General features: G+C 42.3%; 1 protein-coding gene across 1 annotated transcript; it reads right to left on the bottom strand.

Annotated features, from left to right (window-relative positions):
- Window positions 1–1,817: 1,817 nt before the first annotated feature.
- Window positions 1,818–16,884, bottom strand: TMEM129 (transmembrane protein 129, E3 ubiquitin ligase). The gene is made up of 4 exons (XM_039541290.1): window positions 16,251–16,884; window positions 13,623–14,097; window positions 4,949–5,108; window positions 1,818–3,383 (listed from the first exon to the last, which is right to left on the bottom strand). The coding sequence occupies exons 1-4, from the start codon at window positions 16,453–16,455 to the stop codon at window positions 3,135–3,137; spliced, it is 1,089 nt and encodes a 362-aa protein (XP_039397224.1). The 5' UTR covers window positions 16,456–16,884; the 3' UTR covers window positions 1,818–3,134.
- Between the last annotated feature and the right edge of the window lie 1,018 nt (window positions 16,885–17,902).

The following is a 17,902-nucleotide window of genomic DNA, read 5'->3' as shown; positions in this document are numbered from 1 at the left end:
AAAAAATACTCTGCAATTCTATAGTGCTTTTCATCCAAGGATCTCAAATCCCTTATGAATTAAGCTTCATAACACCTCTCCAGTAGAAGATTATTATTCCAAATGGGGAAACAAACATAGAAATTGAGTGACTGTCAGTGGGAGAGCCAAGTTCAGACTCCCATTTCCCTGCTACACCTAACTCCATCAAAGACCACACCTGCTTACAACTGTGTTGTGCAAACTTGATTGAAATAAATACGGTAATAAGTTATCCTTATTTGCAAAAATTATTACAGAGGGGAAATGCACACACCTATCAGAGATCAGAATTCAGCCCACTAAGACTGTGTAATGTAGGCTGAAAGAATACCGTAAATGTCACTTCAACATAACTTCCCCACAAACTACTGGAGAGTATTTTAAATTATTAGTTAGTGTTCTGATTTTTTTTTCAGACTTAGCACAAGCCTGAACCTAAGGAATTCAATTTGATTCTAGTCAAATAAAACACTGTTGTCAGTTAGCAATTTTTTATGAAAGAGATTCAGATCCACATGGCCAGCCTCTGTGTCAAGTTTCCATTACGTACAATCTGAAACAGCTAAAATATGAAACCCAGGAAAATCATCATCATTAATTAATATATAGTATAAATAGTAGCCAGTATTTCATAGTAAAGAGTGAATGCCTAACAGTTGTGATGCATGCTCAAGTGAGTATTTTCCCCAAATACAAATAGTCTGGCAGTTTATATATATGAATATTAAAACAAAAAAGAGGTCTATATGCCATTTCTAACTGCCCTTAAACCTGTCCACAATACAAGTTTTAACCATATTTGTAACCAGTTCTTGACATGCCTGGTTTGTGTCTACATATCACACAGGCTGTGACTACACCAAAGTTTAAATGAATCTCTCACTGTTGCAGCTCACTGCTTGTATTACTATGCTTGGCAAAACCGTTTTGTTTTGTTTTTTAAATAATTTTGACAGATAATACAGAGGTTTATTTTTAAGCTTTTTTTAAAAGATTTTTATTTATTTGGTTTGAGCATTGGCCTGCTAAACCCAGGGTTGTGAGTTCAATCCTTGAGGGGGCCACTAAGGGATCTGGGGTTTAAAAAAAAAAAAAAAATTGCCTGGGGATTTGTCCTGCTTTGAGCAGAGGGTTGGATTAGATGACCTCCTGTGGTCCCTTCCACCCCTGATAGTCTATGATTCTATTTAAATGTTCACCTTTTCAGGAAACGGGGGTGGGGGGGTGAGGCGGGGAGGGAGAGAAGAGGGTGGTGGTGGTCCAGACAATAATTATTTAATGACAGTAGATGTTGAGATTCAAAAAGTTAAGGCTACCTAAATGGCATTCTTGCTCCAGCTCTGCTAAAGCCAGCATTACAACATGCTATATACACATTGAGGTGGGACTCTAATGAGTTCTCAAGCAGCATTTTTCTCACTTTGCCTATCTATAAATTTCAGTTAGTATTGCTGGAAATATTTTGTCATCAGTTTGTGCATGTATGGTGAAATCAACGTTTACTGACATTTACCAATTAAAATCTAATTCTTCAAAGCATAATTGTTACCAATGGTGAAATCTCTAGTGTAGAGTGGCGGCTATTATTTTTTACACTATGCTATCTACTTCTGCTCAAAGTGGTCCTACATGACCTACAGTGATTCAAATGCTGGCAACCACTAGCATCTTGTCTACACTCCCACTGCTACTATCTACCCCTTGTGGAGGTGCATCAGAGGAAAGTTTTAAGGAAAGTGCAAGAGTAGACAAGGCCACACAGGTGCTAGTACTAAGGTGTTGTCTGCACCAGGAAAATCTCTAGGCTTTCTGCATTGGTGCAGCTCCATTGTGGAAGCTGTAGTATAGGAAAGCACAGGCATTTTTACCACTGTGTTGTCTAATCCACACTCTGTCTATACTACAGCTTCACCCACTGCTACCAACAGTGCAAAATCTGCTGACAAATGAGCCTGGTGGGGACACATGCTAAGAGGTATGCAAAATTCTCCTATTCATGTTAAAGCAGTGATAAATGTTTATTATCAGGCTTCAAAATAAAGCAAAAAACCAAACCAAAACCCATTTCACTAATAATGGTCATACCTGAAATAGCCAGCATGGCTACATGTTCTTATCCAGTCCTGACATCCCATTCATTTGGAAAAGCAGTTGACTAGGAAAAAGCTACAGGTTTTGACACAGACGAACATTCTTTTGGATTACTCAGAAAATTGAGATGATCACTGCTCTCCTTCCAAATATGGATAAGTCATGCTTAACATTAGCGTTAGCTAGAGAGTGTTGAGACTCCAAACAGGGAAAAAATAGCTTTAGCTATAAGATGCTTTAAACAGCACCAACAGCACTTCAGGTTAATGAACTGAATAAACGATGCTTTTTGAATGAGCTTCCTTGTATACTAAATATATCTGGAAACAAATTATTTTGTATTTTCTATTCTTCTTTGTGCTAAGCTCCCTGCAGAAGTTACAGAACTTTGGGAGCGTAATTTCCTAGATGTCTATAGTAATTGATCTGTGGGCCTGTTTTGGTGGAAAGGAAAAACACAACACTGAGACATCTGTTTTGAGGAAAGCCCACAAAGATTAACATGGACTTTACAAACGGATTCAAGATGAAGAAAGGTAGGTTGCGATTTGAGCCGACTATCCTTAGCAATAGCAACTTGCTTAGTACATCTTATTATAAAGGAAAATTAGCCCTTAGCTAAAGAATCATTAAACACCAATGCTTAATCCTGTAACTAGAATAGCACTTAAAATTTAAGTTTACAAGGATTTCACCTCTGATATATGGGAAGCAAATAGGGTACTATTATTGATTTAAAGTGCATCCAAGAGTTTGGAAATGAAAAGCAAAAAACCCCACAAAACTCAACAATCTAAAATTTTAACTGTTATGTTAGTGAATAAAAACTGAGAACACATTTGTGGAGTGGGAAAAAATTAAAAGAAAATGTTGGGTTGCCATTTTCAGGGCTTTGAAGAAGAAAACTCCAGAGCTTTTACCTCTTCAGAAGCAGAAGAGCAAGAAACAAATCTAATGGGGCCTGCATCCAACCCTGCTGTGAATACATTCAGATTTCAAAAGATAAATTGTACCAAGATTATTCATTGTAATATGCAAACATCTAAAATGCAAAACTTGGCTCGGCAGGTTGGACAAGGCACTTGGCTTGATAGCCAGGTCTCTGGGTGCTGCTGATCCTGCCGGCTGGCAAACCATTTCCCCATGCAAGTCAGGCACCACATAGGACGACAGTAGCATTGCTGGCATTCTCCTTCGTTTGGCTCTTGGCAATTTTTAACAAGCTTGATGTTTGCATTAGTCTGCATACATCCTATACATGGCTCGAGCTCCTATAGAAAGAGAAAAAGGGTAAAGAAGCATAACCGTATAGCAAATTATTGCTTTTATTGCTCTTCAACAACATTTACGAAGCTACCTGAAATGTAACATTTGTTATGTTTTCTCCTTCCCCCACAAGGAAGGAAGATATATTGGGTGAAATCCTGACTCCAGTGAAGTTAATGGGTGTTTTTCAAGATGGCCAGGATTTCACCCACTGGGAGTTTTCCAGCAAATTTTGTATAACTGAAAAGGACAGACTATCTGGGCATTTATTCACAGTTAGTCATGTTGGGTGTGCACCTGCAGCCCCCTGGGGAAGGTGCAGGCTGTAAGAACAGTTATTAATGGTTTTATTAACAATAATAATTTGCATCGCCATTGGGCTTTCCAGCCCAGACCCTCAAAGCATTTACGTAGTCCAGCAGATAGGGCACTAAACTGGGGGGATTACATCTGAGTTCTGTTCTCAGCTTTTTTAATCATTAGTGTGGCCCTGGGCAAGTCACTTAATCACTCTGTGCCTGACTTTGCTCATCTGTAAAATGGCCTTTATCGTACTTACCATACATTGTACACCACTTTACTTTATAAATGAAAAGTGCCAAGTATTATTTATAATCAAATTAGCCTCATAATTCCCCTGCAAGATATTATCTTCATTTTACAGAGGGGGAAAAACTCAGACACAGAGGGATCAAGTACCTTGCTCAGAGTCACTCAGAAAGTAAGTCTCAGAGCTAGGGAGATATCCTGGATCTCCCAATTCCAATTTCTGTGTTTTAACCCCCAAATCATCACCTCTTTTTCAATGTAGACCATTACTTATGGTATCAGTCAGTATCAAACCAAAACCCAGAAGCCCAAGTACTTTACACCTAAAGATAGCACAAGCTACAAGGACTGAAATTAAGTGACTCTCTCTCAGCCCAACAGCTGTACAGTTCTGAGCCTGAAGGTTTGTTTCCATTGACACCTGGTCTTTATTATTACTGAAGAAAAGATTCAAAATATTGTTTATAATGAAAATAAGATCCAGATTAAGAATCATTTCATGTTTTAAAGGATAATAGCCCAGATCCATAAAGATGTTTAGGCACCTAATTTCCATTGATTTCAAAGGACACTGGGTATTTAAAAACCTTTAAGGATCTGGGCTCAGATCTAAAGTAACTTAGCTCTCCAGAAACACAAGATGTAAGGTATGAGACTAGCTAAGGCAAACTGTCAAGGCAAGATGAAACTGATGCCCATCAATTTCAATTATTAATAGGAGTTGTGACTTCAGCTTTTTAGACAACACATGGAAATTTAACTCCATCATTTCCAAATTCCCCAGGTAAAACCCTAGCGTTGACATTAAATTAAAATAAAACTCCTCATTATGATATTTCCCGTCCTCCCTCAAACTTAATCAATGGCTTCTCTTGGAGCAAACAACAGAAAAAACAGCCAGATTTACTTTACTAAATATTTACTGAACTGTAAGATAACCACTATGCAAACACAGTAATCATAGATTTGACTAAGCCAGAAACTAAAATTATTATTATGTCAAGTGATTAGAAACTCCCACCTGATTGCTGGGAACAGGGTATGTCTGATTAATTTCCACCAGCGATGTAAAGGTTTCCAGAAACAAGTCACTGAGGCTCTGATGGATCACAACGTTAGCTGCATTACGGATTGGAGCATGAAGTTTCTCTCGTAGTTCCCCATACTCTGTGGAGTTCAACCTAAAGAAGAAAGGATGGAATAAAATGTCACCTCATCATCTATTTTAGTAAGAAGAGAACATTTATCTTGCTTGCTACTTTGAAGCATAACATCAAAGAAGTGAATACCTAGGAAAAATTGTGTAGCTTGGTGCAGTCTGGTATCTAGTCAAAATAAATAAACTTTGGGCTTTTTTTCTTTTTAAATAGGTAGTAAAAGGAAAATCTTTATTTTCCTTTCCACAGGTCAAGACAAACCCTGAAACCCTAAACTTGTTCACTCTTTTTTTAATTATTGTGGTTGGTTCATGTGGGACCATATTTTCAAAATTGGCTTCTCGTCTTGAGTGCCCAACGTGAGACACCTTTGGCTTGTTTCTTCAGAGATGCTGTGTACCAACACTCCCACTGAGTTCAAATGGAGTTGCAGGACTATGACACCTTGGAAAATAATGGCCAAGTTCAGTCAAGCTGGGGTTCCAAAAATTGGGACACCACAACCCTGAAGCCACTTCTGAAAATGTTGGTTTTAAGCATGCATGAAAGGGGCTAGTCTGACAATCCTGAAGGGTGAAGCCATCCCTTTAGCTACAGGACAGATATAACCTGGACAGTGCGTGCTTCTCACGCAGGTCATCATCATGCCTCAACTAGACTGAGATGCACAGCTACTAGAGCTCAGAGCGTAGTTCGGAATTCATGCCCATTCAATTCCTTGGCTTCTCTGCCAAGACTGCCAAAAGGGGCCATACAAGAGATAAATCAAAATATTACATAAAAACAAAATAACCCTTGTTCACCAGTAAGTGTAAATCAACTTACTGAGTCTCTGCACGATTTACATATGTTACCTTGCCCAGTCCCGTCCCTGACCCATTTGCACTCACTCATTTACATCATGTCTAAATTCTAGTTTGTAAGCTCTCTGGGGCAGATATCAGTTTAGTTATTGCTCCTGTTAGGTACATATCACATAGCTAGGTGCAATACAAATAAATAAATAAATTAGGGCTGTCGGTTAATTGCAGTTAATTCACGATTAACTCCAAAAAATAAATCACGATTAATCGCAGTTTTAATATCGCACTGTTAAACAATAGAATACCAACTGAAATTTATTAAATATTTTGGATGTTTTCATACATTTTCATATATACTGTATTCTGTGTTGATTAAAATCAAAGTGTATATTTTAAAAATAATAAAAGAAATAGTATTTTTCAAGTCACCTCATACAAGTACTGTAGTGCAATCTCTTTGTCATGGAAGTGCAACTTACAAATGTAGATTTTTGTTACATAACTACACTCAGAAACAAAAAACAATGTAAAACTTCAGAGCCTACAAATCCACTCAGTCCTACTTCTTGTTCAGCCAGTTGCTAAGACAAACAAGTTTGTTTACATGTACAGGAGATAATGCTGCCCTCTTCTTTATTTACAATGTCACCAGAAAGTGAGAACAGTCATTTGCATGGCACTTTTGTAGCTGGCATTGCAAGGTATTTACATGCCAGATATGCTAAACATGCCCCTCCATACTTCGGCCACCGTTCCATAGAACATGCTTCCATACTGATGATGCACATTAAAAAAATAATGCATTACTTACATTTGTGACTGAACTCCTTGGGGGAGAATTGTATGTGACCTTATCTGTTTTACCTGCATTCTGCCATATATTTCATGTTATAGCAGTCTCGGATGATGACCCAGCACATGTTGTTCAGGTTAAGAACACTTTCACTGCAGATCTGACAAAATGCAAAGAAGGTACCAATGTCAGATTTCTAAAAATAGCTACAGCACTCAACCCAAGGTTTAAGAAATCTGAAGTGCCTTCCAAATTCTGAGAGGGATGAGGTGTGGTGCATGCTTTCAGAAGTCTTAAAAGAACACCATTCCAATGCGGAAACTACAGAACCTGAACCACCAAAAAAGAAAATCAACTTTCTGCTGGTGGCATCTGATTCAGATAATGAAAATGAATATGCATCAGGCCACACTGCTTTGGATTGTTATCAAGCAGAACCAGTCATCAACATGGACCCATGTCACCTGGAATGATGGTTGAAGCATGTGCATCTGGCACGTAAATATCTTGCAGCACCGGCTACAATAGTGCCATAAGAACGCCTGTTCTCACTTTCAGGTGACATTGTAAACAAGAAGCGGGCAGCGTTATCTCCTGCAAATTTAAACAAACGTGTTTGTCTGACAGAATTGGCTGAACAAGAAGTAGGACTAAGTGGACTTGCAAGCTCTAAAATTTTACGTTGTTTTATTTTTTAATGCTTTTTTTTGGTACATACTTCTACATTTGTAAGTTCAACTTTCATGATAAAGAGATTGCACTACAGTACTTGTATTGTTTTTTTACAGTGCAAATACTTGTAATCAAAAATACATATAAAGTGAGCACTGTACACTTTGTATTCTCTGTTGTAATTGAAACCAATATATTTGAAAATGTAGAAAACATCCAAAAATATTTAAATGATATTCCATTATTGTTTAACAGTGTGATTATTCATGATTCTTTTTTTAATTGCTTGAAAGCCCTAAAATAAATAAATGAGTGTTAATTAGTGCCAACCATTGTACTGCTTTGTATGTAGAATTATGGGTAACACAACTGAGATTTCATGTTTCACATAAGCTATACCTACACCCATTAGATCAGGGGTTGGCAACCTTTGGCCCGCGGCCCGCCAGGGTAAGCCTCCTGGCGGGCCGGGCCAGTTTGTTTACCTGCCACATCCCCAGGTTCAGCCACTCGTGGCTCACACTGGCCGCAGATCGCTGTTCCAGGCCAATGGGGGTGGTGGGAAGCCGCAGCCAGCACATCTCTCGGCCCACTGGGACAGTGAACCGCGGCCAGTGGGAGCCATGATCAGCTGAACCTGTGGATGCAGCAGGTAAACAAATTGGCCCGGCCCGCCAGGGTGCTTACCTTGGCGAGCAGCGTGCCAAAGGTTGCTGATCCCTGCATTAGATGGTAACAACTCTGTATCACTATTGTCCAGCAACACTGACTGTGTCCACATTAGGCTATTTTTGCTGAAGTTGCCCACCCTTGCTAACACCAGTTTAGTTCCAAAGGTGGTAGCCACAGTGGCAATGCTAGTTTAGATATGGCTCCTAGTGGCCACCATTGTTTTAAGCACTGCTCAGCACAGATCACCACAACATGGGTCTTAAAACCTGTGGTAGAGGGTAACTTGTCTATACTAGGGCTCTCGTACGTGCTCTCACTGGTGGAACTGAACCTGCGGTAGCAAAAGTGAGAAACTGTAGCAAAAAATGTTCTAATATAGACAAGGCCATAGAGGTAAAGGCTCTACATCCTATTGCTAACTCTCTGAGCTACCCAGGTTCTTTAACTAAGATTTTCTTTTTTTAAACCTGCTTTTCCCCCATTTTGAGGCAGCACAGTGATACAGCAATTTTGCTTTAAACAGTGATGGCACACAGGAAAAATCAGGCGGTGAAAGGGAATTACTGCTGGATCTTTCTCTAACACAAAACCCCTACATTGGGATTGTAATTTCAGGAGCGTAATGAAATCTTATTTGGACAGTGCAGTTTGCAGGGACACAACTAGCTCTTTGGTTCTCTCACAGCCAGAACCAATAAAGAATTCTCTTCCATTACTAGAAAGAAATATTTCAAGGCTAAGGCTAAGCTGATTTAACAGATCAAACTCTTGTCTACAGAGATATAGTCTCTATTACTCAGCTTTTCAGCCTTTAAAAGTTAAGCTTAAATACTGATCATATGCATCTGAAAACAACACATCTTGTTTTGACTACATCTTAACTTCAGTAGACTGAGAACCATTTTGATAGGTAATTTAACCTATGATAAAGTAAAATTAATTCTGCCTCAGCAGAGGGGATGGACTAAAGGGTCTCTTGAGGTTGAGGTCCCTTCCAGCCCTACATTTCTATGATATTTTAATGTAAGGCTGCAATCACACTGAATATTACCCAGTTAAAGTTACAATATGTAGGAGTCTGCAAAAAATAAACAAGGAAAATGAATAGTTCATGAGGACTGCACCTAGGAGATACTTTAAATGAGACATTCCTGGAATAACATATGTATTCGTAATGTGCTGGCTAGAATGTGTCACCACTGCCCTTGGCTGAATGGAATCACATCTGCTCAAGTGTTTGTGATGCTACCTTCTGGTGTCTGCAGACTACAGAGTGGATAAATGCCCTAACCCCCAATGTTTTCTGAAAGTTCAGAGGGAGAGAATCAGATGCACCTAACCTGGGAGAAGGCTGAGAAGGGTTTAATGAGCAGAAATGGGCAGGGAGTGGGGTTAACTGGAGCAGCAGGAGAGTAGAGTACTGGAGAGTGAACTAGTGGTGTGCTGAGCTGCAGCTGCAGGCAGGTGCAAGAAGCCTTGCAGTGGTTGGAGAAGCAAAAAAGGCAGGGTACCAGGAGTAGAAAGGGAAGCCCAAGTGTTGTTTAGCACTGCTGGCCAGCAGCAGGATGGTAGAAACTGGGGCTGGGCATGAGGGTCAATGGAGAGATATGTAAGAGAAACTGAAAAAAATCAATCAACTGTGTGAGAAAGGAATGATACAGCCCTTTGGAGAGCTGCTCCAGTGCACTGCTAAATGAAGAATTATAGCTAAGGGTAATGTTGCTGATAGCAAGTAGAGGTATTGGAGTACTGTGTCCAGTTTTGGGCCCCACACTACAAGAAGGATGTGGATAAATTGGAGAGAGTCCAGCGGAGGGCAACAAAAATGATTAGGGGGCTGGAGCACATGACTTATGAGGAGAGGCTGAGGGAACTGGGATTGTTTAGTCTGCAGAAGAGAAGAATGAGGGGGGATTTGATAGCTGCTTTCAACTACCTGAAAGGGGATTCCAAAGAGGATGGATCTAGACTGTTCTCAGTGGTAGAAGATGACAGAAGGAGTAATGGTCTCAAGTTGCAGAGGGGGAGGTTTAGGTTGGATATTAGGAAAAACTTTTTCACTAGTAGGGTGGTGAAGAACTGGAATGGGTTACCTAGGGAGGTAGTGGAATCTCCTTCCTTAGAGGTTTTTAAGGTCAGGCTTGATAAAGCCCTGGCTGGGATGATTTAGTTGGGTTTGGTCCTGCTTTGAGCAGGGGGTTGGACTAGATGACCTCCTGAGGTCCCTTCCAACCCTGAGATTCTATGATTCTATTCCTTCAGTGCAATTGGTAGAGGCCTGTGTGTTCAGGGCAGGTTCTCATGCTGAATATATGTGATGTCTGGGGCCTTGTTCACACAAGTGAATTTTTGCAAAAACTTTCCATTGTTGCCAACAGTGGTGCAGCTCAGCCTGTGGGTATGTACCCATACTGCACACAGTGGGAAGGGGAAGTTTTGTCCTATTATGACTTAGTTATGTTACATCTACATTATACTATGGAAATTTGCTATTTTTGCATTTTCTTATTATAAGAACTTTCTGATTTTATAAAAACTATTCTTGGTGACAGTTTATTTAGCCACAAAAGGAAAGCCCTGATATTTCTTTGGAAAAAATTACCAAGGTACATGTCTGATTCTTAACAGTGGATGTGACTTTACTATTGCCTCATTAAAACACAATTGAAATAATCAGCTAATGAGTAATCTTTGTGTCACCACCTTCAAAGCCCTACACACATTTGCTCCTCTCTACTTATACTCCTTCGTCAAGGATTGCATTGGGCTCCTCCCTTCCCCCCACAGTTCTGCAAATGTTCCAGCTTTGTCAGCTTTTCACACAATCACCCGTGTGCCTTCTTTCATGCTTCCTATGACCTCCCTGAGCTATCCTGCAAGGGTCCTGCCTGGTCCACTTTTAAATCTCTCTTAGACACACCTCTGTCATGCTGCAAGTCAAGTTGATTTGTATATAGGTTGTCCATTACTGTGGCCTTTTCATAGAATCACAGAATATTAGGGTTGGAAGGGACCTCAGGAGGTCATCTAGTCCAACCCCCTGCTTAAAGCAGGGCCAATCCCCAACTATTTTTTTTGCCCCATATCCCTAAATGGCCCCCTCAAGGACTGAACTCACAACCCTGGGTTTAGGGGGCCAATGCTCTAACCACTGGACTATCCCTCCTTTCCTTAAGCTCTGTCTACTTAACTGTCCTTATACTAAGCTCCTAGAAGTAGGGACCATCCTTTTTCAGTGTTTGGACAAGGCATAGCGGATGCCACTGTAAATAAACAGCAACACACTGAAATTGATGGATTAGTATTTTAGATCAGGCCTGAATATATCTGCTATTCTAGCTTAGACTTCACAGCCCTCTAGCATTTATGATTTGGTCTGTCAGTTATATCGACAGTCTGTCCCACAGACTAGAAGCTTACAGATTCAGCCATGTAAATGGACACTGTCAGCTACCTTTTCAAATCTAGTTTTAAATATCCTTCTAGAAGCATTAATAAAAACAAACACGGCTTTGTTTGTTTACTCCTTTGTGAGACAGCATTACTAAGGATGTCAGCATCACTAAAAATAGCCTTTGTTAACTACATTTTGCTGCAGAACTATAGGTTCATCTCGCTCTTACATAAACAGTGACTTGTAAAACAAAAACAGCAAAAGAGAGGGACAGTGTAGAAAACAGAGAATCAGTATTTACAATCCAGAGGACATTCACTAAGAACATTAAAATGGCCATAGTGGGTCAGACCAATGGTCCATCTAGCTCAGTATCCTGTCTTCCGATAGTGGCCAATGCCAGTGCCCCAGAGGGAATGAACAGAACAGGTAGTCATCAAGTGATCCATTGCCTGTCCCCCTTTCCCAGCTTCTTGCAAACAGAGGCTAGGGACACCATCCCTGCCAATCCTGACTAATAGACCTATCCTCCATTAACTTATCTAGGTTTTTTTTGAACTCTGTTAGTGTTTTGGCCTTCACAATATCTTCTGGCTAGGAGTTCCACAGATTGACTATGTGTTATGTGAAGAAATACTTCCTTTCATTTTTTTTAAACCCGCTGCCTATTGATTTCATTTGGTGACCTGCAGTTCTTGTGTTATGAGGAGTAAATAACATTTCCTTATTTACTTTCTCCACACCAGTCATGGTTTTATAGACCTCCATTACATCCCCGCCCTTAGTCATCTCTTTTCCAAGCTGAAAGTTCAGACCTATTAATCTCTCCTTATATGGAAGCTAGCAGGATTTTAAATTTAAAATCAGGTGAAATTTGAGGCCAAAGCTACTTGTCCACTCTTTAAATTAGGTTTCAGAGTAGCAGCCGTGTTAGTCTGTAGCCGCAAAAAGAACAGGAGTACCATGGTCACCAGCAACCGCACACCATACAACATAAACACTAACCCAGGAACCTATCCTTGCAACAAAGCCCGATGCCAGCTCTGTCCACATATCTATTCAAGTGACACCACCATAGGACCTAATCACATCAGACACGCCATCAGGGGCTCGTACACCAGCACATCTACCAACGTGATATATGCCATCATGTGCCAGCAATGCCCCTCTGCCATGTACATTGGCCAAACCGGACAGTGTCTACGCAAAAGAATAAATGGACACAAATCTGACATCAGGAATCATAACATTCAAAAACCAGTGGGAGAACACTTCAACCTCTCTAACCACTCAGTGACAGACTTGAAGGTGGCAATTTTGCAACAAAAAAAGTTCAAAAACAGACTCCAAAGAGAAACTGCTGAACTCGAATTAATATGCAAATTAGATACAATTAACTCTGGCCTAAACAGAGACTGGGAATGGTTGGGTCATTACACTAATTGAATCTATTTCCCTATGTTAAGTTCTCCTCACACCTTCTATGGGTCATCTTAATTATCACTTCAAAAGGTTTTTTTTCCTCCTGCTAATGATAGCTCATCTCAATTGATTAGACTTTTCCTGTTGGTATGCATACTTCCACCTTTTCATGTTCTCTGTATGTATAAATATCTCCTATCTGTGTGTTCCATTCTATGCATCCGAAGAAGTGAGCTGTAGCTCACGAAAGCTCATGCTAAAATAAATTTGTTAGTCTCTAAGGTGCCACAAGTACTCCTGTTCTTTAAATTAGGTTTGCTTGCAATGATACCCTTAGGAGATGTGGTTGTGTTATGTAAGTTTCAAAGGAAGAAGGAAATCATGGATGAATCATGGCCAATTTTGCTAGAGTCACTGATTTTTATCACAATTTTGACAGAGAAGGTTCCTTGTTCCCTCTTCTCCCCCATCCCTCACCCAGAGCTCTTCTAGTGCCTTCCCTCTCTTTAACATGCTCTGGGAATGAGTGACTTGTTCCTCTGATTGGCCAATATGCCTTCATTGGCTTACAGAGTAGCAATCTCCCTGAACAACATTTCCCCCTGCACGTTGAGGGTACTGGAGACAACTTTCTCTGTGGGCAGCAAAGGGGAGGTGTCAACACCCTAAAAGTTTTGGGATCTGTCACAGCAGCCGCAGCAGATATGACACATGTGCTTCCCTAACCACCAACAAATAGCATATACTATACGGCATAACACTGCAAGGTTAATTTGTTTTACCGGATATCAAAAGCTTTCACATAGGGATTAATACTGGCAACACGGATGGTGAGGAACTGCACGGGCATGTTTGAATCAGGTGAGAGTTCGTGTTGTCTGGAATCTGTCACAGTCAGATGAATGTCCTGCTGTTGGGCAACATGTAAACTGTAGGCGGTCACTTTCATCACCCAAGTGTCTGTAACAATCACTCTTGCTCCTGGTGCTCCTGTAGCAAACTTGTCAATCCTCCTGAATTCTGTATTGATGGAAGAAGCCACTGCCCGCCAACCAGACTGTGGAAGAGCATGAAAGGCAAGTGTCCGAGCTAAAGGATGGTTATCCCAGCCGTTCTGTGACCAGTAATATGCCAGGATGCTGGTGACTGTTGGAGCAAGAATAGCCAGCAAGAAGAATATTTTCCAGCCTTCTGAGGCCTGGTAAAAATAGAAAAGTTGTTTCTCTGGTGCTGCAAAGCACATGCCAATGTAATAACCTGCAAAGAAAGATATTTGCTTTCAGAAGACAATAGATATAACTAAGATAATATTTTTACTTCAAGGTCCAAGAGACACAGACAAGGTTTTCATCTTGAGACCAAAAGACCAAAAACATCAAGACACTTGATCACGGCCCTGGATAGGCCAAGAGACTACTTACACTTGATCTTAGCTCACACACATTCACACCAATTGATCTAATCATTCATCTGGCAGGTGTGCTCCACTCTGGGTGACTTCTTCTTTTTTTTTTTTTAGGGTGGTGACTTCAATTCCAACTTTCCTAGCCTGAGTCATTAGAAGGCATTTATTTCTACCCAAATTATACAGTTAGTAAAGGGGGGCCTTTTCTGAGTAAATAAAACCATAACCCTATATAACATATAGTCAAACATAGCCAAATGAGAGTTACCAAGAATAAAAGTCAAGTGGTATATATATAATATGCAGCTCCCCGAGACAGAATTAACTCCATTATTTAAAATTTGTCAGTTTTTTTTAAACTTTATAATAAATGGATTCAGATCTTTGCCTGCACCACACTACCATCCTGAACTGCCTTTCTGTGCTTGCTTGTTTCCGTCTCTGGACTTAGTTAATGCCACCAGAGCAGGTCTTCTGATGACAACAGACAGAGAGACTTTCTTGGCCAGTGGTGCTGAATGGTTCAGTTTCACAATTCACTTGTAATTGTGATTTCATACCTGTGAGATACAAAATTTTCCCTCCCACAATGGATTACTTTGTTTAACACTACAGGTCAAGTATTATTTATATTCACTTACACTGTCTTATTAGAGCGGTGTAGAGACACAGGGCACCATGGGTGTGGTGAATGCAAGATTGTCTTTATTTACTGTTTACACAGAATTTTACCTTCCTACAACGTGCACCCTAGGGGCCACCTTCAATAGCGTCTCTAAACATCTAACACCCCAAGCAGAACCTCGCTATTTGCGCCATTTGCTGGGAAACCCATTATTGATTGTCAGATTCTGCAAATTATGAAGTAATCAGTCAGTTAAAAGGTCAAAAGATACTGCTATATCTCACAGTATTTTTTCATTGACATGTAGTTTTGTTTTATTTATAATATTCTCTAATATCTGAGTAAATATTCTAACACTGAATTTTTATAAAACAATGAACTCTTAGTAATACCAGATTTCACTAGAGCATTCTGATATTAGATTTCCACTCATAGGCAGGGCAAGACCATGATTATTTTGGTGCAAATTAATGAGGTTCTGATGCATATGAAGGAACTGCTTTACCTCACACATACTTCAGATGTGTTTGTGGATTTGCTAAAGAGACAGAAGCATGTAAAGAAGCCTTCAACCTTCAAGATCTGGTTCAGCCTACACAGCCATACCCATGTCAAGGGGACACAATAGAGTGCATTTTTCAAACTCAGTGCAGACAAGGTTACATTCAGTAAAGAAGTAGGGATGCAAATCACAGCAAGTGAAAGAGATGAGAAGGGGAAACCACACTGTCCAGAGACTGACTAAATGATGGCAGACCAGGGTCCAGGGCTTTCCACACACAAATAGTCACTGCTAACTGAAGGTGCAATGGGACGGTCTGACAGCAGAGACTTTACAAATACCTATTTTAATTTGCTATCACCATCTTCCTCCTTACCCACCCTCTCAGTTCTTACCACACAACCTACCTATTATTACCCCCAGCCCCTTGCCTTCACTGCAGCCCCTCCCCTCAAGTATACTCCCCCGTTCTCCATAGTCCCTTGGTTAATCTCATCCAACCCCCTAACTGTTCTCCTGCCTGGACATCCTCCCACCCTACCCTACCGCCCCCTCGCTATCCTCTCCCACCCCCTTCCCCCGGCTACTCTCCCCACCAGTTTCCCTCTCCTCCTTCCAACCCCCCCCCACTACTCTCCCCACCCCTACAGCCCCCTGGCTACTGTCCCCCACAACTTCCCCTTCCTCCCCACAGCCCCCCACTATTCTCCCCCTAGCCCTTCCCCACAGCCGCCCCCCCCGCCCTGCTACTCTCCCTCACCTCTACAGTCCCCTGGCTAATCTCCCTCCCTGCAACTCTCCCTCTCCCCACAGGCCTTCCCTGCAGCCCCCCCACTTCGCTACCCTCCCCAGATCCTTCCCCTCCCCAATCCCCTCACCGAGCGGCAGCAGGCCGTGGGCCAGCATGGTGCCGGTGCTCCTCCGCAGGTGGTAGTGGACGAAGGCCGCGTCCTCGCTGCCCAGCCAGCCGGCCAGCAGGTTCTGCACGGTGAGCCCGGCCGAGCGGAACTCGTTGGGGGTGAACACGAAGCAGACGGCGAACACCAGGTAGGCCAGAGTGAAGGTGACGGCGGGGCTCTCCATGGCCCCGCGCCCGGCCCGGCCCGACCCGCTCCAGACGCGGCTCCGAGTCCGCCCCGGCCTGGCCCGGCAGCCGAATTCCCGGGAGAGGAAGTTGTGCGGCGAGACAGAAGGCGGCGATCCGCGGCGTGGCCTCCGCCCAGCAGGATACCAGCCCCCAGCAGAGCCGGCTCGGGACCGTCCCGGGGGCGGGGAAGCTACAGCAGGCTGCAAAGCAAGGAGAGTCCCCGCCCCGGGCCGTGAGCAGCCTTCCCGGCCCGCCGCGCACTCTAGCTCCGCTTTCGTGTACAACCATCCGCCCTAGCCCGGGTGACGCTAGCCTTGAACACGGAACCAACTCATGAGCGAGTTAGCTAAAGTCCTCCCACAAGCACCAGGCTGCTGTTGGAGTCTCCAAGGCAGTGCTGGATCTTCCCGGAGGGAGTGGGGTTCTGGAAGCACCGGTGCTGGGCTTTGTGGGGGCACGGTCGTGTTTGGAAGCGCTGGGGATAGTCCTGGTTCTTAATCTGTGGGTTTAATTTTCTAAAATTCCCCCCTTTGCAAAGTGGTTCATGGCATAAACACAGAGAAGTTAGATAAACAAGTAAAATACTCTTTCTGGACGGGTGCAACTTAACACGACTTTATTTCTTAGAATTCAGAGTGATAACACACAAGAACCAAAGAGAGACAAAACTGCTCCCTAAAACAGAGAGGCACAACTCACCTTCCCCTTGTTCTTTTCAGACTAATTATGGTGCTGCTCCCCATCCCAGATGACTAAATTCCCTAGCCTGCAAGTGGACCTGGAACTTCATCCATCCACACGCACTCTTAAAGTGATAGCTTGCATGTCCGGATTATTTACACAAGTAAGGGTTATTCATAAGAACAGCCATACTGGGTCAGACCAATGGTCCATCCATCTAGCCCAGAATCCTTTCTTCTGACAGTGGCCAGCACCAGATGCTTCAGAGGGAATGAACAGAATAGGGCAGTTTTGAGGCCAGTTCCATCTTCTGGCAGTTGCTGCTTTAGGGACACCTGGAGCATGGAGTTGCCTCCCTGACCATCTTGCCTAATAGCCATTAATGGACCTATGCTCCATGACCTTATCAAAGGCCTTGGCTACACTTGCAAATTTGCAGCGCTGCAGCAGGGTGTGAAAACACACCCTCTCCAGTGCTGCAAATTGCAGCGCTGCAAAGCGCCAGTGTGGTCAAAGCCCCAGCGCTGGGAGCGCGGCTCCCAGTGCTGTACGTTATTCCCCACAGGGATGTGGAGTACGGACAGCGCTGGCGCAGCTCTCTCCCAGCGCTGGCGCTTTGACTACACTTAGCGCTTCAAAGCGCTGCGTGCTTTGAAGTGCAAGTGTAGCCATAGCCTAATTCTTTTTTTTGGCCTTCACAGCATCCTATGGCATTGTCACAAGTTGACTGTGAGATTAATGTGAGTAAGAATTGCAGGATTG

This window comes from Mauremys reevesii, linkage group 5 (assembly GCF_016161935.1).
Source record: "Mauremys reevesii isolate NIE-2019 linkage group 5, ASM1616193v1, whole genome shotgun sequence".
Lineage (NCBI taxonomy): Eukaryota > Metazoa > Chordata > Testudines > Geoemydidae > Mauremys > Mauremys reevesii.
Note: the sequence above shows the minus strand (reverse complement) of the source record. Positions and strands in the feature narration are given on the sequence as shown.